This window comes from Rosa chinensis, chromosome 6, assembly GCF_002994745.2.
Source record: "Rosa chinensis cultivar Old Blush chromosome 6, RchiOBHm-V2, whole genome shotgun sequence".
Taxonomy (NCBI): Eukaryota; Viridiplantae; Streptophyta; class Magnoliopsida; order Rosales; family Rosaceae; genus Rosa; species Rosa chinensis.
This window is the reverse complement of record NC_037093.1, coordinates 53,229,908-53,253,407: the sequence shown is the minus strand read 5'-3', so window position 1 is coordinate 53,253,407 and position 23,500 is coordinate 53,229,908. Positions and strand designations below refer to the sequence as shown.

Sequence of the window (23,500 nt, the reverse complement as noted above, 5' to 3'; positions counted from 1 at the left end):
TCGTGGTAATTAAAGAAAAGAAAAAGTTTTTTTTTTTTTGCCATACTGTTATAATTTGCTTAGTAATGGCGATTTGAAGTGTCTAGCAGCATAAACAATATATGTATCTATATACAGGGAGGATGACCAAGGAGGAAACACCCATATTGATTGCTGCTAAGAATGGTGTGATTGAAATGGTGGAACGAATCCTTGAATTATTCCCAACGGCCATCCACGACGTTGACTCAAAGGAAAAGATTCAAAAGAATATTGTCTTGTTGGCTGTGGAGAACAAGCAAACCAATCTGTACCAACTGTTACGAAACAGCGGTCGTCTGATGAAAGATAGGGAGTTCGGTAAAGTGGATATTGATTGGAATAGTGCGTTACATCTCGCCGCGAGGTTGGGAAACAGTAAACCTTGGCTAATTGTTGGCCCTGCCCTGCAGATGCAATGGGAAGTGAAATGGTTTGAGGTACGTACTTGGTTCAGGATCCGGAATTCCGGATATTTATTTTCTAACGAACAATTAGCAAACAACAACAAAGATAAGCATGTCTTGAAGAATTGTTTCACCAAATACTATCATGCTGATAAGATTGCCTAACATAATAAACTAATCTAATACCATATTAGCCTTTCTTAAAAAATAAAAAAAGTAACCTTAATTAGTGTGGCATATACATGCCGCATGCGCGCATGCAGTACGTGAAAAGCTCCATGGAAGCCCACTTCTTTTTCCGCTACAATAGGGATAACAAGAAGGCAGAGGACATCTTCACTGAATCCCACAGTAAACTCGTCCAAGAAGGGGTGGAGTGGCTCTCCAAGACCTCCGAGTCCTGCCCCCTTATTGCCTCCCTAGTCGCCACCGTGTCGTTTGCGACAGCAACCACCATTCCCGGCGGCATCAAAGAGGAATCTGGAAGACCAATCTTGGGAAACCAGCCACCCTTTGAAGTGTCTGCTATCTCATCACTTCTTGCCCTCTGCTTCTCAGCGACGTCTACGTTCATATTCCTGTCCATCCTCTCTTGTCTCGATACCAACAGAAGGATTTTGCATTGGAAGTGCCGTGGAAGCTTTTGCTGGGCCTGACTTCGCTCTTCGTGTCCATGGTTTCCATGATGGTTTCTTTTTGCGCCGGGCATTTCTTTATGCTTAAAGATAAGCTCGGACACGCTGCGCTGCCGGTTTATGTAATGACGTGCTTCCACTGTATATACATCTCATTATACATATATCTAAAGCCCGGTTAACTGTTCATGACTGTGCAAAATGAAGTGGCGCTTTTGCCCTTGCTGTCTCCGTCAATTACAAGTTTGCCATTCTTCTACACCCTTCTTGCGCGATGGTTTCTGTTTTAGTTTGACGGTGGTGGTGTTTCACAATCGAAATCATTTACCACAGTCCAAAGTTTGTTCTCATAATCTCATCATCATCGAGTTCGATCCCCTCTGATTCAGTAGAAGAAGAATTCGAAGCAGTTTTATACGAGACTGGAGTCTGCGAGATTCAGATCGGTGGAGAGAAGAGCGTTTCGTATCGAAGGTATTGTTTCCCAGATTTCTATGTTTTTTCGTTTTGGTTGGGGTTTTTGTTGTTCTCTTCTGATTCAGGTTATTGATTGCGGGTTCGGAAATTGGGAATTGAGTTTTGTTGTGTTGGGTTTGATTAGCTTTTACGGTTAGGGTTACCGAATTGGGGGTTTTCTCGGGTGATTGAATTTGATTATATAATTTCAGAGTTTCGATTCTGAGTTTGTTGAAAGTTAAATTCAGTTAGTTGCTTTGCTGTTTTTATGCTTAATTGATGAGTTGGCTGATATGATTAATTGAAATGGTAATTGAAGTGAAGTTTTGTAATATGGTAGTTTCTTTTCCTTTGGATTTGATATAAGGTTTTTGATTTTGATGGTAGATCGTTGGGGTACGACCGTACGAGAAAGAAGAGGAGAGATTGAAGATTTTGGTCGAAGAGGTTGCTGGGTTTTCGAAGAGGTGTGTGTTTGATTTGGGTATATCTGTGGTAAAATCTCCTCTTTTTGCCATTGCTCTTAGTGCACGTATACCCCCTTTTTAGACGGTCATTATCATAACCGATATTGTTTTGGGGATTATTTGTCTTGCGAGTTATGCAAATTCCAATTGATTTATAGCAACTTAAGGAATCTGTCTCAATCGTTGGACTTGGTCTTTTTAACAAGAACTTTTTAACAAGAACACATATTGAAGCCAAATATTGCTTTTAAAATCACAAGAATTACAGAACGACATGTAGAATCAGTTAAAGAGTTTGTAGAACTCAATGAATTGTCAAATTATTAAAGTTTCGTTGTGCTATTTAGACTTTTGTTGAGTAGTAGTCTTTTTTTTTTTTGCCTCTAGATATTTCATTACTTTGCATTCACATACCAATATTAAAGTTAGCTGGACTGTTTTTGGCTTGATTACTAGGTTGGCTCCAGGATGATTTACTTTGGCTTGAAATGATGTTTAGTGGTTGTTTTTGTTGCTATTAGGTATTTGATTTCACTCTCTGATTCTAACATTGAAGTATTCGGATTACAAAATCTTAATCTTTTGGTGTTACTATGCTAATGAAGTTTTGGTGGTGTTACAGTTGGTACCAAACGAAATTATGTTTTTGACTTTCAATAACATACATAGGCTTAATGGTGAATTTATCTACTTAGGATTGTTTTTTGAAAGCAACTTTTGTTGGTACTGTGCATTTGAGAAATTGCTATGCTGAATTTAGAGGCTTTAATTTGCTGCTTTTGTCTTAGGTTGCTGATAAGCTGTTTGCTGCAAAAAAAACTAACTTCCAAAAGCCTTACTTGAAATCAAGAGCATGGACGTGTTTTGATTATCATTGTGAGTACCCTTGCTTCTGCGTATCTCCAATCTGTGCAAGCTTTAATTATTATTCAAATTGCATGAATGCAGAGTATTGCCCTTTGATAATAAAGTCTTGATTGATTTTTAATATTGAATACATCCATTTGTTTCACATGAAGAATCTGTGGGAGTATACCTTACATTTTGTTCATATATATGTAAGTTGAATTTGGTCAAAGTCATGTATATAAATTGAATCTGAGGGTCTATAATTGCTTCTTTGATTTTTTTCAAAACCTGATTTGCTTTTGTATTGTGATTAGTTACTGTTTGGACCCAAAATGAACATTTTGGCCTGACAAGGCATGTGTTGGAGAAATTGAGCCAATATCAGTGGCTCAAGATATATATTGTCGACAAGCTCGAAATATATATTTAGAGGCTAAATAAAGCCTACTATGGAAGCATGGAAGCATGAAAAGTCAACTTTAGCACATTTTCCTACTTCGGCTAGGAGAAACCGAGCTAAACAAGGAAGGAGGGGCGGCAGACTAACCAAATGAAATCTAAATGAGCTAAAACTTTCCAGATTAATACTCCACATCCCAAGAATCATTTCTTATGAAGAGTTCCAGAGCTAGTTTTGAGTGGAAGGCCTTCAAACAATCAGTCCAATTTTCTACAGAAGCAAAACTGGAAAACTGGACCTGTAAGAGGTCCAGCAGCATTTTCGGCCCAACCGCATGGAATAAAGCTCTGAAAATTTTTCAGGATGATCTACACTCATAGTGAAACATTTTTTATGAAGAAGTCGAAGGCTCATTCTGAAGTCTTGTTGGAGAAATAATTGAAGGAATAAAGGGGCAGAAACTGACCTAAAACCAGCTCAATATTCACATGTTCATGTTTCCTACCCACATGAAGAAAGCTAGATGCTTTTCTTTTTTCCTTGGATATATTTTTCTACTACAATCTCTTTAATAGATCATCACCACTTCCATGTTTCTGCACCTTCATGCTTTGCTTTCATTTCATCATTTCTCTATCTTTTCCATATTTTACAAATCACTTTCATACTCCACTTTCATTATTTTTCTTCCACTCATCATTTCACTCTTCTTTTTCTTCCCTATATAAACACCTTCTCCTCTCATTCTAAAACACACATTCACAACATCAAAACATCTCTAAGATGATCTAAGTTCTCTCTAGAGCAACCTCTCTAAGAGCAACTCCTCTCCTTCTCTTTCTCTTACCGGTGATCACACTCCTAGTCCTAGTCTTCCCAGAAGCCGACTTTCAGTGCCACCAAACCCTCTGTCAACGTACTTCGGTTCTAGTCTCCTCGGGAGCCGATTGTAGTACCACGACCACAAAGACACATTCACAACATCAAAACATCTCTAAGATGATCTAAGTTCTCTCTAGAGCAACCTCTCTAAGAGCAACTCCTCTCCTTCTCTTTCTCTTACCGGTGATCACACTCCTAGTCCTAGTCTTCCTAGAAGCCGACTTTCAGTGCCACCAAATCCTCTGTCAACGTACTTCGGTCCTAGTCTCCTCGGGAGCCGACGGTAGTGCCGCGACCACAACGGTTACAGAACCAGCCAAGCAAGGGTAACGCCCTAGCAACCCAGCCAAGCTAAAGTCACGCTTTAGCAAGTTCTCCTCACTTCCCAGTGGTTCTCGCTCTGCTCGATCTACAACATCGAGTATCGATTGTGATTTTCAAGAAGCTCAGCAAAAGTCCTCGCCACGAGGCACAAAGAATCCCACGACGAGGTTGGTGCTCTCCTCGTCCACAATTGCTTGAAAGAAGTCAGGTCAAGGGACACCCCCGACGACCTCACCCGAACGGTGCTGGCACGCCCGCGCAGAAAAGAGACTGTTGACCAGCTGCAACAAAATTAGAGCCAAACAGTTACTTTCAAAGATATATATTCCTGCAGCTTTATAAATACCATTAAAAGGTGAGCAATTTGGTTTTGGTTTGTTGAAATTGGAATTGGTGGTTTTATTGATAATTTCTGTAAGAAGATTTATAAGACTGGCGAAATTGTTTGCTCTCCTCCAGAAGAGGAGCAACATAGAATTAGTACTACGTATAGGTTAGAGTCAAACCAGAACTAGATAGTGCTATTTTTTTTCATTAAGTGAAATTTGGTGTTTGCACCTTACGACTGGATTGATGAGTGGATAAATTTAGGGATCGTTTATATATATGCTTTTGTATTGAATAGGGTGCTTAGTTTTTGTACAATTAACTAACATGTTATTTCTGCAATTTTGGATTTAGTTTTGAGTTTAGGATCGTTTTCTGGACTTTGCCTTTTGACAGATGAAATAGAATAGTAGTGAGAAGAGGCAAAAACAAAACTCAAAACTGGAGGATTGAAGTTCAGTTAATACTTTTTAATTTAGTCACTACAATTAATACTTTTTAATTCTCGAATTAGGATCACATCGGCCTGTTACGATTGAAGTTCCGTTAATACTTTTTAATTTAGTCACTACAATTAATACTTTTTAATTCTCGAATTAGGATCACATCGGCCTGTTACTGTTCATAGCTTGGTCAATAACTAATTCAAACTCAAAACTGGAGGATTGATGAGGATAATTCAAAGTAACACCATTTATAGTTTCTGATTTCGTCCGTTTTGTGTTTCTGATAATTCGAGAATTTGATTCCTATTTTTAGTTATTCTTGAAATCAGTTACATTCCTATCTTATAACATAGTATACTCAAATTGCTAAATATCTCAACACTCATTGCACTCTACGTTTCACTTCACATCAGTATTTTGCAGAGCTCTGATCACGTCATATGCAACTGGGTTGTTTATAGGTAACCTCATCTCTACATTCCAATGCCTCATTGATTAATGTTTGTGCTTACTCCATACAAAACCATTTCAATGATTTCAATTTACAGAACCAAATAATCACTCTTTCTTATTGATTGACATAATTACTGTGTTTTCCAATTACAACAGCTCAGCTGAAATTTCGGAGGACTTATCATTTGTTGCAAATGACGAATCAGACTTTGTACACAAACACCTACTGTTGTTAGGATATAATATATAATGTAGCAATGTATTATAACAATGTTTCTAAATTCAGTAGCATCGAATCAAACAATATTGCTCATATTCCCGCAGCATCGCGCGGGTGCATTTTCTAGTTAGGGCTAACTATAGCAAGGTTCCTTTACAAAGCACTGCTACGGATCCGCTTTGAGGCCGGTGTTTTTAACTATTTATTATTATATCCGTCACATATTGCAATGGATATGTATTCCGTTAAATTAATAAATTTACTGCTAGCAACTTTTGTGCTATGTTTATCTCAAGCTTACCATTTAATGCTAGATGGAGTACGTTTAGATCAAGTTTGCTGATTTTATTTTATTTTTTTGGATCAAGAGTTTCGAGTTTGCTACCATTCTGCCCAACACCAAATGTACTGTGCGTGCATGCATAGATCAGTATGCACCCCAAGTTTGAAACCATATATATATATATATATATATCTTTAAAATAGCTCACTACAGGAAAAGTGATAATTTACGACGCGAATGAATATTATTTAGGAAGAATAATAAAAGAACGCCGTGAGTGATACATTTGAAATGCAGTTTACGCACGCCATTAAACTTGCAATAATGGCGTCCTCTCCTTGAAATTTTTTGGCCAAATATATCTGAAGCCTTCTCTCCCTCTCTTCCCCAATTTCCCTGCACCAGATCCCATTCCATGTCGACCCTCCACTCCCAACCCTATCCCCGCCGCCCAGCCTTCCCTCCTCATCTCCGGAGAGACCCCCTTCGTCGAGGAGCTCACCACTCGCGTCGCCCAGATTGTCCGCGTCCTCGGTAATGCCTAGTGTTTCTTTTCAAAATTGAATGCGTTTTCTGTTTGGGGATTATTGATTTAGAGGTGTTTATTGTGGATTAGGTGGTCCGGCCGTCGGAGATACACAGTCCAGATGCATGAGATTGGCCGGTAAAACCCCCTCCGAGGCGGTCGCCGTCCGGCAATTGCTTGGTCATCGTTTACCACTTGATGCACGGCAAGCCAAATCTGAATGGTGAGACTTTGTTGTTGTATTAGGAATCATGTTATTTAGGATTTGCATTTGAAATGATGAGCATATTGTCAAGTGTGATGGAAATGTATGGTTGGTTTCTTGTCTGCTTTGTTTTACTCTGGGTGATGTAATTATATTTCCTAAATTACTCTCATTTACTTGCCAGGTGTTACTGTGGCGGGGTATTGAGTCAAAGTATGACATTGTGGAAGGAGAGAGCACTCCTTCTGGACAGGAGTAACAAAGCCCTATATATAGGGAGACCGTTCGAGCTTTTCTGGTTTATTTTCAGAATCAGGTGAGTATCCAATGGCATTGCTGTAATGTTTTGCCTAAAGTGGCTGGAGAACACTCTTTAAAGTGCTGCTAAACCATTTAAAAATGCTTTAAATGTTGCAGAGCCAGGAAGAAAAGGGCTGTATATGTGAATTGTATTGTTATTGAGTTTTCTAGTCAACTGGATTTGTTATCAGTCTTCTAGTCAGATCTAAGAGTTTGTGTTGACTGTTTACAGATCTTAGCAATGTTTATTTTTGTTATCAGTGATCCAGATTTCTGAATCATTGGTAATTAGTGCGATTACTCGTATATGTGAATTGTTGTAAATTTGGAATTAATTACATGTATATTTGCTTATCTCGTCTTGCAAACTATTGTTTTCTATTACTGGTCAACCAATTTAAGATGAGCTAGTTGTCTTCTTTCTAGATGGTCTTTTCTAAATAATTTTCTTACATATAAGTTGTATGAGCTTGCAACTATTTGTGTAAACATGAAATAAAAACAGATGCAAAGAATTTTTCAAATAACAGAAAATTAAAATATATAATCTAATTATATGTCTTCCTCAGTAGTCAAATGAAACTGTTCTGAATTTGATTGAAGTAGTCTTGATGTTACTTAATTGATACATGCATATATAAAGATATGGAAATCTTTCTCTTTTCTTTTTTTGACCAAAAGCAAAATAGAAGTCTCTTTTTTATTAGAAAAGTTGCACGCATGCAGCTATAAAATGTTTATACATAAAACACCACACAAAAGCTACCTAGAAAAATCTCATTTGGATTACATTTTACACGTACAGGACCTTTCATTTTCAAGCTAACCAGAACCTGAACCACATATATGGCTAGATATAGGAACTGCAGGTACTTATACATATCCTAATCCCTAATGATCTGCCTGCTTATAGTAATGATATATAAGATTCCAGATCAAATATTTATAATAGTAAATACAAAATACTGAATATATCGTATTGATCATTCTATACCAACTCCAGAAATGTACACAAGAGTCCAGCCAAATTGATTTTAAGAAATAGAACAAGATGCATGCGACTGGACAGCAATGCTTATCTATATCTGTATATATCAAATCAATAAACTATAATGAGCACAAAAACGTGGATTCACAATTGAATCAACAAGTAGAAACCGTAGAATTGAATCAAAATATATGCCACTACCGCTAGGGTTGTTCTACAGTTAATTTTCTAGTAGTTTGCAATTTTAAGATTTTGTCCATCTTTTAAAATCACATCTATCTTTACGCTAATTAAATCAATGAAAATATTTTTGAGGAATCGAAATAACATCATATGCATGCATTTATAAAAATAATTAAGAAATGTATTAAGAAACCCTAATTAGGAAACAGATATGTCTTTGTAAAGTAAATGGATCATGGATGGCATTTGAAATGAGTTTGTAGCTTATTTTATATAAAAAAGTTTCTTTAACTAAGCATTATAGAAATTTGTAATTTCTACACTGGCAGCGGTTTATAAGTCTTATGCTTTACTGCGAGCTTCTACTTTTTCATGTGTTTCAATAGTGTCATAGTATGTCCATGGATTAATTGTTTTCCAGTCTTCACCGGCTTTTAAAAGTTGTTTCTAACCGTTGACCCTTTACTATGTAGAATGGCAGGCTTTGTACACCACACAGCTAACTCAGAAGCCGAAGAAGTATCATGATGGTTTCTTGCAACTAGCAATTACTGGGTCTCGTGGAAAGCAGGTTGACTTATCTTGCTATCCTTATATCATTCTCCATAAGTCCCATCTTTTTATTTGTTAGTCTCAATAAGTGACCACCAATCTTATGTCTTCCATTTACCAACCTTATTTATGATCAAATTTATCTACAATGGGTAAAAAAAAAATTGTATAATGTAGCTAAAATGGGTATCAATAGTTTGTGTGCAGTGATTACCTTCTTTGTCGTCGCCAAGTGAATCTTTGTCTTGCTCTATACTTTTTGTCTTTCTCTAGTTTTAAGTGATATTTTTTTGTGGGAACCTGATGCATGTATCTAAAATGTAAATGGGGAAATTTTACTTTGTCTAAGCTTAGTTTGCTTAATAATGGTTCGGGGTTTTTTCGTGCAGGACAATAAGCGTAGACGAGTAGTCTAGTTTTGCTTGGAAGAGAATGAGAGCTTGCATTTTGAATTTATGAGGTATTTGATATGACTGCTTTTCATATCTCTTTTTGTTTTGGCACTAATCCAGCATCTTCATCACATTGGTTCCCAGATATATGTAGTTTCATAAATGCAGGGGTTACTATACCTTTCTCATGTGGGATGGAAACAGGTTCCTGATGTCTTAGATATTGTTACTTTACCTTTCAAATTGGTTTTGCGGTCAAACTATTGATTGTCAATACTGTTTATAGTGTCTGGTTCATTGTTTTAAGATTTAACCTTGTTGCTGGCTTTGGAAAATCGGTTGAAGTTGACTATTTACAATGGGTGTGTATGTACATGTTGACAGGGAAGCATTCACTTCTGCATTTTCAAAGGAGCAAGCTAGTGCGCTGGTGTTGCCCGCTGCCAGATAAATCTGGTTCTTGTGATAAGGTGCAAATTCAATTGGCACCTGAGAAATGTATTAGTTTTTCCTCTTCCTTAGTTGACTTGTTTAAAGGTTGCTAAATTGTCTGACTAAAAGAACATTGCTGAATGGAGTTTTCTCATTCCTTTTATTGTTGATTTGGTCGATATATCTAAAAGAACATTACTAAATTATGCACCCTATTTTAACACCATCTTTAAAATAGAGAAGACGTCAGGAGCAAACGTGCAGTACTGCTTTCAAGCTTTGAGCCTGTTGAGGCATGAGTTTTTTGTGCATTTTGCATTATTGTGTGTGAAGAAAAATTGTAATTAACACGTGTGTTGCGCTAGTAAGAGTAAGGAAGTGTAAAGGGTGGCAAAAGAATGGAATAAAGAGGAGGCCACGTAATGAAGTGTAAGGGATAGAGATAAATAACCAGCCAAAGTAAAAGGGTAACTAAAGAGAGAATTTGTGATCCTTTGCTTTCTTCGCCGGCCACAGCCTGCAGCAGCTGGTCCCCTCATGGAGTCATGAATCACATGCAAGAGTACAATATGCTCTTTGTTCTTATAATGAAGATGAGATTAGGGACTTTTAGAGTGATCGATGTTCTGTTGTTGTATATCTGGCAATTGGTAATTAACCTAGCACATAGCAATTGCCTTGCAATAAAAAATTCACACTATCATTTAGCTGATAAAGAGAAGGCGCAATGATAAGATTCTAGCATGAAATGCATTGGAACAGGAATACAAAACTTCCTTGGAATGCAAGTCTCATAGGCCGGCCCCTTAAGAGGCATACTGAATACTATTCTTTCAGTCCTTTATGTGTAGATAAATACGTGCACAAACGTCAGTATTAGTTGCCACTGTCCACTTATAGCTAGCTTGAAGTGAAGAAATGTCTTCTGCCACAAAAATCATGAGCATGGACAGTGACAGCATCAAGAAATACTTGTTCAACATGGCCATGAAAAGCCAGTGGGAAGAAGTTGTCCAAGCATATAGGGAAAACAAGCTGGCTCTCAGGGCAAGGATCACCAAGTCAGGTGACACAGCATTGCACATAGCAGTGTCGGACGGCCAAGAGGAACATGTTGAGAAACTAGTAAAGCTGGTTTCCAAAAAGGAGCTGGAAATCCAAAATGAGCGAGGGAACACCCCTCTCCATTTTGCTGCAGCACAGGGGAATTTGAGAATGTGCGAATGCATTGCCAAAGATCATCCTTCTTTGGTTAGTATTCTCAACAAAGATAAAGAGACCCCTCTCTTCTTGGCTGCTCTCCATGGTAAAAAAGATGCCTTCTTGTGTCTTCACTGCATTTGTACTCCGGGCGAGTCTCAGCCAAACTACAGTTGCTGTAGGAGGGAGGATGGAGAGACTATCTTGCATTGTGCAATTGCTGGGGACTACTTTGGTAAGTATCAGCACTAAATTTGATCCCTTTCGTTTATGACTATATGAGCTCTCTAAGTACTCTGATGATATGAAATAACAAACTGAATTGTGGTTCACAGATTTGGCATTTCACATAATAGCCCTGTATAAAGATCTTGTTAATTCTGTTAATGAAGTTGGGTTTTCCCCTCTCCATCTTCTGGCGAGTAAGCCTTCCGCTTTCAAAAGTGGTAGCTACCTTAGACCTTGGAGCAAAATCATTTACCACTGTAAGTACAAATTAACTGTAGAGTGATTGATCAAATGATTCCAGATCTGGTGTATTAAGTGAACTGCTTATCACTCTTCTGTATGGTTATCTCAAAGGTATATTGGTCGATGAGCTGAAGGTGGAAGAAGCACATCACTTCCATGACCGGGTAATTAATACAATTAACTCTGAAAAGGCTGCAGAATACCCAGAAAACTACAAAACCTGCATCAACTTCTTGCTAGTGTTCTGGAAGATGGCTCAAGCATTAGGTATGTGAATTAACTAAATCAATTTGAACATCAAGCACCTATGGATTCTATATAATGCAGAGAACTAATATTCTTGTAGGAAAAAGATCCACAGAATCAGAGAACCCTGAACCTAAAGGAGGAAATCCAGGTCATTACAATGCCTGCTTTGATTATGTCAAGCTTTTATCAAAGGCAATGCTGATTGTTCTTGGACTAGGTATGGCAGCATTCCCATCTTATGGTATCTTGGTGATGAGTCTACACCAATATTTCCTTACATTAAGTTGAGTATATATGTCTGTAAAAGTCGATCATGTAATTGCTTACAAGATATATACTTTTTCCTCTAATATTTTGAAGGGTCTACGGAGATACGGAAGATAAGGAACAAGAAAGAAAAGCACAAATGGGCTGTTCAGATCATGGACAAGCTACTAGAAAGTGCTTCGATGTATGAATATGAAGACAGTGGTATGAACCCGCAGGCAGCAACAATATCGCCCCCCAAGGACGATGAAACAAAGCCTTACAAAATTTCCGATGGTGGCGACCATATCACCCTCGGAAGCATTGAAGAACAACCAATGATACTTAGTCCTAGTACTACTGATCAACAAAACGAAAACAAAGGAAACAGCGGAACCAACGGTCAAGAACAAAAAGGAGTCATTGGAGAAGGTAACTACTTGCTCTAGCCTCTGTCAATGATTAATCAATTGTTCATAAAAGAAACAAAAAGGAAAAACTTTTCTTATGACCAAACTCAGTTAGCCTATGTCAGATTGTCACTTGGTTAAATGGCTATAGAGGCCGGTAATTAAATTATGTAACTATGTACGTACATAGGGTCACTGCCGCCAGAAGTGAAGGAGAATAAAACCCCTGAAATGGAAAAGAAGGAGACACCGATATTGATTGCTGCGAAGAATGGCATCACTGAAATGGTCGAGAAGATCCTAGAGCTTTTTCCAGTGGCCATCCATGACCTTAATGCACAGAAAAAGAATATAGTTCTGTTGGCTGTGGAGAACAGGCAACCCCATGTGTACCAACTCTTGCTAGAGAGAAAGATCACGAAAGATAGCGTTTTCCGCAAAGTGGATAAAGATGGTAATAGTGCATTACACCTTGCAGCAAAGTTGGGAGAATACAAGCCTTGGCTAATTCCAGGTGCTGCCTTGCAAATGCAATGGGAAATCAAGTGGTATGAGGTAACAACTAACAAGTATTCAAACCAATCTTTCATAGGGTCTTCATTATTCTGTGTTTTCATTATCTCACCTGTTTGAAATAATAAAATGCTTCTAAATTTATTGAAGAAAAATAATTTTGTGAAAATTTGGTGAATTGGGATTACTAATCTTGTAATATTATTGATACGGCAAGTGGACTAATTTCATAAAAATGTAAAATGATTTCATGCATAGAAAGACTAACATGGCTTGATCTCAAACTAATCTACATATGAAATGAACTAATCCATTGATGTATCAGTTTATTAATGCATTATAGACCAACCCATATTCCACTACCGAAATGAAAAAAAAAAAAAAAAAACTTAAAACTCATTGAGTACTTATGTCGGACACTTCGTGTGCAGTTCGTGAAAAACTCAATGCCGTTCCACTTCTTCGTCCGCTACAACAAGAAAAGCCAAACCGCAAGGGACATCTTCACCGAAACCCACACCGAGATCGTTAAAGATGGAGGCGATTGGCTGGCCAAAACCTCCCAATCGTGCTCCGTCGTCGCCGCCCTCATCGCCGCCGTCGCCTTCTCCACTGCATCCACCGTCCCCGGCGGCACAAGAGAGGAAAACGGCAAGCCCACCCTCGAAAACCAGCCGTCTTTCGACGTCTTCAGCATCGCCTCCCTCGTCGCCCTTTGCTTCTCCGTCACGGCAATGGTGATGTTCCTGGCCATTCTGACATCACGGTACCAGGAGAGGGACTTCGGGAAAGAGCTGCCGAGGAAGCTCCTTTTTGGCCTGACGTCGCTCTTTGTGTCCATCGCTGCAATGCTGGTATCTTTTTGCGCCGGACACTTCTTCGTGCTGAAAGATGAGCTGAAATACGCGGCGTTTCCGGTTTATGCAATAACGTGTTTGCCGGTGTCGTTTTTCGCCATAGCGCAGTTTCCGTTGTACGTTGATCTGGTGTGGGCTACGTTTAAGAAGGTGCCGCAGCGGAGTTACAAGGTATATAGCTCCTCTTTAACCCATTGATAATGCAGGGCTCATCTAGTAATTTTTGCATGCATCTTTAGTATTAGTTAGGTTTCGTGTGCTAGGACATGTTCATTATGACCATATATCATAGCAATTACTATAATTTTCATTTTCATTTTATATAATTTTTTGTGCATATTTTATAACTAATCGGTTTTTGTTTTTAATGGTCTATTACAGGACTGATCGTTGATTACTTAGAAAATGTCGATCTTTGAGTTACATATAAAGTCATCAAAAAAAGTCAAAAGTCCACTCTCACTATTAGCATTTTTGATGCACCAAGTGTGTCTTTTGTTTTTCTTGAGTGTTGCTTTCTTGGTTGTATGCCTCTTTGCTTGCCCTTGTGGCTTAATGAATTCTCATTATCGACCAAAAAAAAAAAAGTATGTCTTTTGTAACTTTGTAAGATCTCTATTGTAATTTAGAGCCCAAAGCCCGCGAAGGACATGAAACATGCAAGCTTAGAGCCTGCTGAAAAAAGGGGCTTGTTCAGATTGTTTTCCAGGCGATATTAACTTCATTCCAAATAGTTTTTGGTTTTACCCGACCTTACATCAATCATCATGATGACATCAGAATAGGCAAAGAAAAAGAAAAAAGAAATGCTACAATAATGTATGATTCTTTTTTTAGCAAAGAAAACAATGTATGATTGGAGACAGCTTGTTCAAAGCAGCTATCAATTATGTAAATAAATGGTGTTGGCGCCGAGTCTATTTCCTCATCATCATCATGATCTTAAAAATGGCACACAATGAAACGAATCTAAACTCTCACCACTCATGACACTGTCACTGCTCTTACTTTAACTACAAGAAATTACCCATTTAGAGACAAAACTATTTGTGACAAACCTAGATTTCATCTCCTTAACCTGTCATGGGTGATGATATTTTGATATTGTCGCTAAAGTTTAGTCTTTTAAAGAAACATAATTCACTGTTTTTTCAGAGACAAAATTATCAAAATGGGGGACAACTATTTTTGTCACTGAAAGCGGAAAAGAATATGACGTCGTCCAGTGCTGGTGTTTAGAAAATAAGTAAAATAGTTGAACAATTGCGTCTCAACTGCTCGCCTGCTCTTTGACGCTCAACCTCGGCCTCCACCAGAAATCAACCTCCATGGAAAATGATATTTGCCATTGTTTTCTCCTTTCCTCGCTCATATTCGTCAATTATAGTTTCGTTATTGTGCGATTTGATTTGGTAGGATGGTTTGGAGCCCCAAATAAAATTTCGATTCGGTTTTCTTTCTAGGTTTTCCAGGGATCACAGTGATGCTATCTATTGCAGTGCTGGGATGGGCTCCTGTTGCCGGGCAGTAATTTACAACACAAGGTTACTCTTCCTCTTTCCCATTTGAATTTGGCACCAATTCTCTTCCTCTTAGCCATGGGCGGGGCTTCAGTCATCAACAACGGCATTCACATTCCCTTGAAATTCAACTCAGACCTTCCTAGGGTTTTATCACGATCCCCAGCCCCAAAATGGAGTAGGCCTCACTGTATTCACCATCTTGTTCTTCGCCACCACACATGTCTTTCCCTTCTCTTTCCTTCAATTTGCTGTTCTAGCTAATAGTGGGATGGCCATCCTCCATTTTACATATTTGTATTCATTGAATTTGGATTGTAGGTGGTGGCCATGGTCGACAGTCTGCCAATTGTGTGTTCTAGAGCAACTGAACAGGACGATGATGTATCCACTTCAGGTAACTCTTATCATTCTTCATTCATCAACAAAATTTTTGAGATCATGCAACTGAAAATCATAAATTTCACCCAAATTAGGGATCTTTATGCAGTTTATATGAAAAGTCGTATTGGCTTTGGCGAGGGGATTCATCCTCAGTCATATATATGATGGCATTAGTAATGTGGACACTTCTCACAGTTCCACTCCTGATAAATCTAAGGGAGCCAAAGCTTTTGTTACTTCTGTAAGAATTGTAGCTTTTTGGGTGAGCATCTCTTAGCTTAACTGGAATTCTTTATGTTGATGGTGCTAATAAAAGTCGATCGCTGTTAATTCTTTTTCATGCTTTTATCTCAGTTTTGTTATGAAAACCCTGATTTTATGTTTAATTCATAAACAATTCACATGGGCATTTTAGAAGTTTAGAAGATACAGATTGTAGCTAGTTTAATATACAATTTCACATAGGCATGTTTAATTTATACCTAGTTTGTGGTGTTTGTTGTATGAACAGAGCACTTTGTTCCTAAATTTGATTAACAATGTAGAAATGTGTTCTTACCCAAATTCTGCTGAAGCAATAAGCACCACTACAATTTCTATGCCCAATTTGATTACCAATGTAGAAATGTGTTCTTACGAAAAGCAACTTATGTTCTATCGGGTTTTTGAGGGACTTTCTTGCTCTGGATTTAATTATTTATGACACTAATCTTGAAGGTATTTTAAATTGAGCATGCAGTCAAGGAATGTGGAAGACATACGGCTATGGTATGCTTCTTCTTGCACTTCTACTGTTGTTTATTCGCAATTGTGCTACTTGTATCATGAAAATAAAATTATATCTTAATTAAGGGTTATTATCACAAATGGTACCTAAACTTATCCTCTATTTTATTGATGGTCCCTGAACTTCAATTTTGATCACAATCAGTACCCGAACTTTTCGATTTCATTTTAAATGGTACCTGAAACCATATTCGGTCACTATTCCGGCCAAAAATGACATGTGAGTTGCACATGTCTCATTTATTAGAGGAAATGACGTTGTTACCCTCACATGGATCTCTCATGACAATTCCCTCCAAAAATAGGTAATTGGCTCCATTTCTTTCATTTTTAAGCCCAAGCCAAATCAATAGACACTGAACACTTGAACAATCCATCTCAAATACAACAATAATTAAAGGTCTATTATCATTGGAAACAGAAAAAAAAAAAAAAAAAAAAAAAAAGGGTTCAAGGCAAGTCCATTACCAAAAAGATCATCACTATCATCATAACCCTTGAAATCACCAAATAAAACACAAGTCTATAACAAAAAGATCAATACTGTGATGATCATCAAAAGAAAAAAGAAGAAGAAGGAATAATTAAAATCCTCCCACCATTCCATCACTTCTTTGTGCTTATAACTGAACATGCTCCACTACATTTATTTGTTCATTTCCATGACTTCTTCTGACATGGTTGCGAGGAAGAGACATTGGTCTGTCTTGGTTTCTTTGCAGCTCCGCTCACCTAAAAAAGTGAGAGTACACATCTTGTTTTCAATAATAAACCAAAAATTAAGTATACTTTAATTGTAACAATTAGCATAAACTATAGCATTATTACCTTTGCCTGCAGATGTGTTTGAGGTTGAGATTGAGGCATTTTGATTCCTATTGTCTTTGGGACAGCTGGCTTTTGAGATTGAGTCAACTTTCTTGATGATTTATTTGGACCAGTTTTTGGTGTTGTCGCAGTACTTTTAGCATCTGAACCTTGAGATGCTCCTTGAGCACATGAACCATCAGGTTGGGAACTTGATGCATCCACAGCCTTTTTCTTTGGACATCCTCTGACATTGTGGCCTTTAATTTTACAGAATCCACATTTAACTTTAATAAATAAGGTCCTCTTAAGTATAGTTTCTGATTGTGCAGGTGGTTCTACTTCTCCAGGTTCTCTTATTCTTAACTACAAATAAACACAACAATACCAAACCAATCTTAAGAACATGAAAAAAAGTTGGTAGTATTATATCATACATCTTAAACAAGTATAAGCACACAAGCAAATTTAAATAATTAAGCACGCAAGAAATTTAAACAAGCAATGATTATACCTTTTTAGGCCTCCCTGGTTGAGGTCGATATGCTGGAGGTTCCAAGGGTGCTATAACAATAGGCCACTGGTCCTCCCCAGCAATTGGGTGAATTATGGGGTCATAGGCTTCCAAATACTTCTTTTGGCTATAGCAGCTATCGACATATCCAGCTGGATCTTGATCTTTGACATATATTGCAGCAATTGCATGTTGGCATGGGATCCCAGTAATGTCCCACTTCCTACAAGTGCAAGTTCTTTTTGCCAAGTCAACAGCCTGCATATGATTGTTTTCCTTCCCTGTCACTTGAAATTGGTGACGAGATCCCTCTGCTGTGTTGTAGTTGCAACTCTTTTTACACTTCTTTTTCATGATTTTTTGAATTCTAGGACCCAAACCACCATTCCACTTAGCCCCTGCATTTCTCCTATTAGCCATCCTTACCATCAGGTTGATTCTAATCATCTCCAATTGAGCTAGTATGGGTTTGTCCCTGGACTTCAAGATTGATGAGTTAAAAGACTCACATAAATTGTTGACCAACAAGTCACATTTGCAGAGACTATTAAAAAAAGCCTTGCTCCAATTTCTAGGATCCTTTTTAGCCAACCATTCCCAAGCGAACCAGTTGTCAACCTTCATTTCCTCCATGTGCTTCCTCCAATAAAATTCAGTTGTATCCCTTGCAGCTGCCCACAACAGTTGTTTTAACCCAATTCCAGGAAAATCAGCTTTAAAATTGTTGTAAAGATGTCGAACACAATGTCTGTGTTCGGCATGTGGAAAAAATATATCTGTTGCAGGCAAGAGACCCTTCTGCTTATCACTAATGATAATATATCTTGTATCATTAACAATTTCCAAATCTCTGACTAGCAATTCCATGAACCACATCCATGTCTCTTTGTTCTCAAGTTCAACAACTGCATAAGCAATTGGAAACATGCCATTGTTGGCATCTATCCCCACAGCTGACAATAACTGCCCTGGGTATGCACTTTTGATGTGGCAGCCATCAAACCCTATCAGCTGCCTACATCCAGCAAGAAATCCTTTTTTACATGCATCCCAACATATATAAATCCTTTTGAATTTTCAGACATCGCCCTCCATCTCTGAGTGTATGTAAACAGAAGAATTAGGATTTGATCTTCTTATCTCAGCTGCATAACTCTCAAGTTTGTTGTACTGGTCCCTATAAGCACCTGCATTCAACTCTGCAGCCTTGTTTTTTGTTCTATACACCATCTGTTGTGATATAGACATGCCGTAATCGCTAGAAACTTGTTTTTGAAATCCCTCAACTGTCCAATTAGGATTGAGCCTCCATTCATGCACATATTTTTTTGCCATCCTTGTAGAGCTCAAATGATAAACTCTACGCACCCCACCACATTTGTGGTCATCAATCAAACTCTTAATCATCAAAGAGTTTGGGTGTTCATCATCATATTTGCTTGCATACAGCTTCCAAGGGCACACAACTCTCCCCATGTTCTCTTGAGATACATTGCAGCAATCATTTTTTTGGTTTTTTTTCTTCTGGGATGCATTACCATTGTCTTTCTTGTTCTTTTTCTTCGAACGGTTGCTCCAACCACATTTGACCTGGACTTTATCTTTCCTATTGAGTTCAAACCATACCTTCTTCCTGTTAATGATAGAGTACTCTCTAATTGCATCCCTGAGAGTCTTGGCATCTGGAAATGTCATTCCTATCACAAAAATTGGATTTTTCATGTCAGTTTCTTTGTTGAACTTCTTAAACTTCCTTTCTTTCTTGCTTCTAACAAAAATCCAATTCCCATTCTCGTCTTCCTCAATTTCAGATCCTTCACAATTGGTGATATCCTCATCTGATCCCTTAAAATCATCAGAGATCTCTCCTGCATAACCCATTTCAGCAAACTCTTCAATGGCATTTGGTTCTTCTATCTCCTCTTCAAAGAAGATTTCATCATCTGCATTGTTCTGCTCAAAATCACTCTCTATAAAGAATTCTTTGTCTTCCTCATTAGTTGTCTGATCTTCCAAGTCAACTTCTTCAAATGATTTCTCTCCCTTGAATCGAGTGTTGTATTGCTTTGCTTTTGCACTCTTTCTTCCCTTAGCTTTTTTAGATTTGTCTCCATCAACAACTTTAGCTTTGCCTTTTACAGCCTTCTTAACTTTTGCACTTTTTTCCATTAATAAGTCATCATCTGCCACATAACCTTCGACATCATCATTCTCTATAGCATAGTCATTCTCTACCACATCATTAGTATCTCCCACAAAACCATTTGGTGACACTTTGACAATAGCCAACTCATCATTCTTAGACACTTCAAAATCAGCCATAACTTGGATCCTTTCCACTAGGGGTGGGTTCGGTTCCGATCGGTTCGGTTTTGGGCCTAAACCGAAAACCGAACCGAAGTTAGACTCGGTTCGGTTCGGTTCGGTTTTGCGTTTTTGAGAAGTTGAAACCGAAAACCGAACCGACCCGAACGGTTCGGTTCGGTTCGGCCCAGTTTCGGTTTTTTTTTTTTTTTTTTTTTTTTTTTTTTTTTTGAAAAACAGATTTTTACTACTTTATTTCTACCTCTCTGGTATTGCAACTCGATAAGTTTTTTGTTTCTTCAAACCTAACAATGATTTTACAAGTTTAATAATGCATACTTTGTACTTCAATAGACAATAATCTATAGTTCTATACTCCATAGTCCATATAATTCAAACTTCAAAGCTTCAAAATAAAGAACCGAGTCCAAAATTTATAATGTCCACCAACAATATAGTCCAAGGCCATTGGAGCCTTTTAGACAATTAAAAACCAGGCCATTGGAGCCACAAAACAAAACAAGAATAAAAATAAAAAGAGCAAACTATCCCAAGAATTGAATAACCCCAAAAAAATATATATATATATCCCTCTCCTACCGGAGCCGAAGTGCATGAATGGTGGCCCTACTGCCCTTACATCTCAGCCTCAGGTTCTCTTCAAGATCTGGTGGCAGGATGGCCTGCATTGCACCCACAAAAAGTAGTAAAACATTAAAATGAAATGGGTTTATTACTGGTAACTACTATAGCAGAAACCAGGAACACAGAAGATTGAAGGTGGCAGACTCAAGCATTCAATAACACCTACAATTAAGCATAAGCACTTGGAACTACTTCAACTTGAACTAGTAGCCATATATCATACCCACAAGCATCCAAAGGCAAACATAACCTGCTACCTTTGTGTTTAAAGGCAGAACATAACCATTTAAGAAAATACAACTTACGAGCATCAACAATTTATAACACCTTGAACACATGTACGACAACCACTCATCCTACAATATGATCCAAGCAAATATGCTAGAAAACAAACACGTCCAATGCTGTGGATTGAAAAGTAACTAGCTACCTTCTTAATGAGAATCATGTGAAAGAAATAGAGCTGTCCCATTGTTGCTGAACCATAAGCTATCAATAGAGATAGTAAGATCTTTCAAAAATAGGCCAAGCTACAGAGCATTGCGAAAGAGATATAAAGTTAGTCATGTAGTGACTATTGTTAAGTTGTCAATACTTCTTGAATTCAAAAAACAAAAATTTAAACGGAGTAATTACCCGAGGAGGACTACATATTGCCCTGTTAAGTTGTCAATATTTCTTGTCCTTCGCAACAGCACCAGTTGAGGAAGTGTGACGACTGACGACTGCTTCCAAATATATGGAAAAAGCCCACATCACCTGATCAATCAATTCAGTTAGATCGCACAAGTAATTGAACAATTTGATCCTCAAACAATTTTGGTACTGCACAAAACTGTTAACATCAATCATAATCAACAGAGAGAGAGATCTATAGATATATACAAATATAGAGAGAAATAGAGAGAGTACTTGAGAGCACTAATCAATCATAAAGCCCCAAACTTTGGGCCTATGTTTAACCAAACAATAAGCAAATAAATCACAGAAAGCAAAAACGTACCAGCGCCAAGGATGTTCTTGAGGTCTCACCTTCATCTAAGTTTTCACGAAATACAAAACTATCAATATCAACAAGAATCAGAGAGAGAGAGAGAGAGAGAGAGAGAGAGATCTATAGATATATACAGATACAAAGAGAGATAGAGAAAGATAGAGAGAGAAAGAGGCTCCAGATCTGGGGAGTATGAAGAAGAAGAAGGGTGCAGTCAGAACATCGGTCCCGCTCAGGTCATTGTGCTCGATGTTGTTGACCTTCTTGCGGTCGGGATCCGGCTCCTTGAAGGCCTGGATGACCAGAGCTGCAGCGGAAACCAGAGACGAACAGAAAACTGAGAGAACTGACGACCTTCCACTCCTTGGTGATCTTGTGTTCTTGACGACGACAAGAAAACTATGAGGATTGATGAAGAGAAGAAATGGGAATTCACCCAATTGAGAAATAACATCAAATTTGTAAATGGGTCCAGAAATTTCAATAAGATGGTACCTTTGTGCGAAGATGTTCATTGGGGATGCGGGAGACTCTTCTGATCTGGCCAGGCCTATACTCGACTAAAGCGTCGGCCGAGAACGATGTTGATGGTGTTGACGAACCCATCACCAGATGATGTAGTTGATAACGCTGGTGACGACGACATCCTTATGGCAAGGTTTGGCGGCCTTGATCGGTGTCTGATCTGGTGCGATGTGGCTGCGTGATAGAGGAAGAGAGCCTAAACTAGAAGAGTCTGAGAGAGGAACCGAAGTCAGAAGTGAGGCTGCGATAAACTATTTATATCACGACATTAGGGTTTTCTGATCCCTAAAACAAAACGACGTCGTTTTGTGAAATATGAACAGTAATTCGGTTCGGTTCGGTTTTTACGGGGCCGAAACCGAAAACCGAACCGAACAGAATCGGTTCGGTGCGGTTTTTTTTTTTCGGTTCGGTTTTTTTCGGTGCGGTTTTGTTCGGCTTCGGTTCGGCTTTCGGTGCGGTTTTTTTCGGTTTTCGGTCTCGCGAGGCCACCCCTACTTTCCACACCATTATTCACTTCCTCTTTATTCATTCTAGTAAGTTCTGATGGCAATAATAGGTTCAGAGGATTATGCCAATCTTGTGGTTTTGGTTTTTCATCCTCTAGCTCAGCCTCTTTGATCTTTCTTGGACCACCCCCAGTTATGAATAGCTGCATTACCCTCTTTCTTGGTGGTATGTGCTTAGTCATCTCTATAGCATTTGTATCGTTATCTATTCTATGAAAACCCTCAGTTTTTGCACATCTAGATAGCTTGTACCAATAAGAAATTGGCCTCACTCTATAACCCAGATCCCAAGCTATGTTGTTACATTCCACCCAACAACATTGATCAGGATCGACTCCATCCAAAAAGTGCACGCTCCCACCCTTGTACCTCCTTCTATCATTATCTAAATGCTGCCAATATCCACCATGATGGATTTCAAAGCTAAAAGCATGATCAGCTGCATTAAGAAGCAAATAATCTTCTAAGTTAGTCAAATAGTAGTCTTCAATAACTCACTAGATTCCAAAACAATAATTGCATTTAAAATCATACAGACTACCACTTGACCATTGAACATAAATAAACAATCATAACCACCACCCACAAAAAAATATATTCATGTATGCATCAAGACAAAGAAAGCATTATTATGACCGTATTTGCAGACAATAAAGCCACTTCTGACTATATTTGCAGACAATGGACCACCGAACTCAATTAGAAAATTCCAACAGCTAGTTTCAATAACATATGCATACAGCATCCATGAAATAAACTACAGACTACAAAACGGAACTGTAATTCAAAGATTCACTTACGATATTTTGCAACATCTCCAG

At 38.2% G+C, this 23,500-nt stretch overlaps 1 protein-coding gene and 3 long non-coding RNA genes across 5 annotated transcripts; 3 read left to right on the top strand and 1 right to left on the bottom strand.

Annotated features, from left to right (window-relative positions):
• The first annotated feature begins 1,374 nt into the window (after positions 1-1,374).
• LOC112169413 lies at positions 1,375-6,026 on the top strand. 2 transcript variants are annotated; one of them, XR_005801625.1, is made up of 5 exons: positions 1,375-1,534; positions 1,904-1,983; positions 2,772-2,859; positions 5,635-5,672; positions 5,821-6,026. It is a non-coding gene; the product is annotated as an uncharacterized LOC112169413 (long non-coding RNA). The 2 variants fall into 2 exon arrangements; XR_002924653.2 differs by having other exon boundaries at positions 5,625-5,672.
• Positions 6,027-6,400: 374 nt separating this feature from the next.
• On the top strand, positions 6,401-9,908 carry LOC121049914. Its single transcript, XR_005801624.1, has 6 exons — positions 6,401-6,701; positions 6,784-6,916; positions 7,083-7,214; positions 8,843-8,940; positions 9,311-9,381; positions 9,698-9,908. It is a non-coding gene; the product is annotated as an uncharacterized LOC121049914 (long non-coding RNA).
• Positions 9,909-10,595: 687 nt separating this feature from the next.
• On the top strand, positions 10,596-14,524 carry LOC112173949. Its single transcript, XM_024311639.2, has 8 exons — positions 10,596-11,180; positions 11,281-11,430; positions 11,528-11,683; positions 11,763-11,882; positions 12,026-12,343; positions 12,512-12,876; positions 13,266-13,862; positions 14,073-14,524. Exons 1-8 carry the CDS (start codon positions 10,664-10,666, stop codon positions 14,076-14,078), a joined length of 2,229 nt encoding a protein of 742 aa, XP_024167407.1. The 5' UTR covers positions 10,596-10,663; the 3' UTR covers positions 14,079-14,524.
• Positions 14,525-20,559: 6,035 nt separating this feature from the next.
• LOC112173951 lies at positions 20,560-21,756 on the bottom strand. Its single transcript, XR_005801627.1, has 4 exons — positions 21,655-21,756; positions 21,288-21,410; positions 21,082-21,181; positions 20,560-20,689 (listed from the first exon to the last, which is right to left on the bottom strand). It is a non-coding gene; the product is annotated as an uncharacterized LOC112173951 (long non-coding RNA).
• Between the last annotated feature and the right edge of the window lie 1,744 nt (positions 21,757-23,500).

Bases quoted from the DNA above. Each gene is read 5' to 3' on its own strand.
- LOC112173949 (XM_024311639.2), top strand. From the start codon at position 10,664: ATGTCTTCTGCCACAAAAATCATGAGCATGGACAGTGACAGCATCAAG. The intron at 11,181-11,280 runs GTAAGTATCAGC...TGTGGTTCACAG, and splicing joins AATTGCTGGGGACTACTTTG to ATTTGGCATTTCACATAATA. The intron at 11,431-11,527 runs GTAAGTACAAAT...GTTATCTCAAAG, and splicing joins GAGCAAAATCATTTACCACT to GTATATTGGTCGATGAGCTG.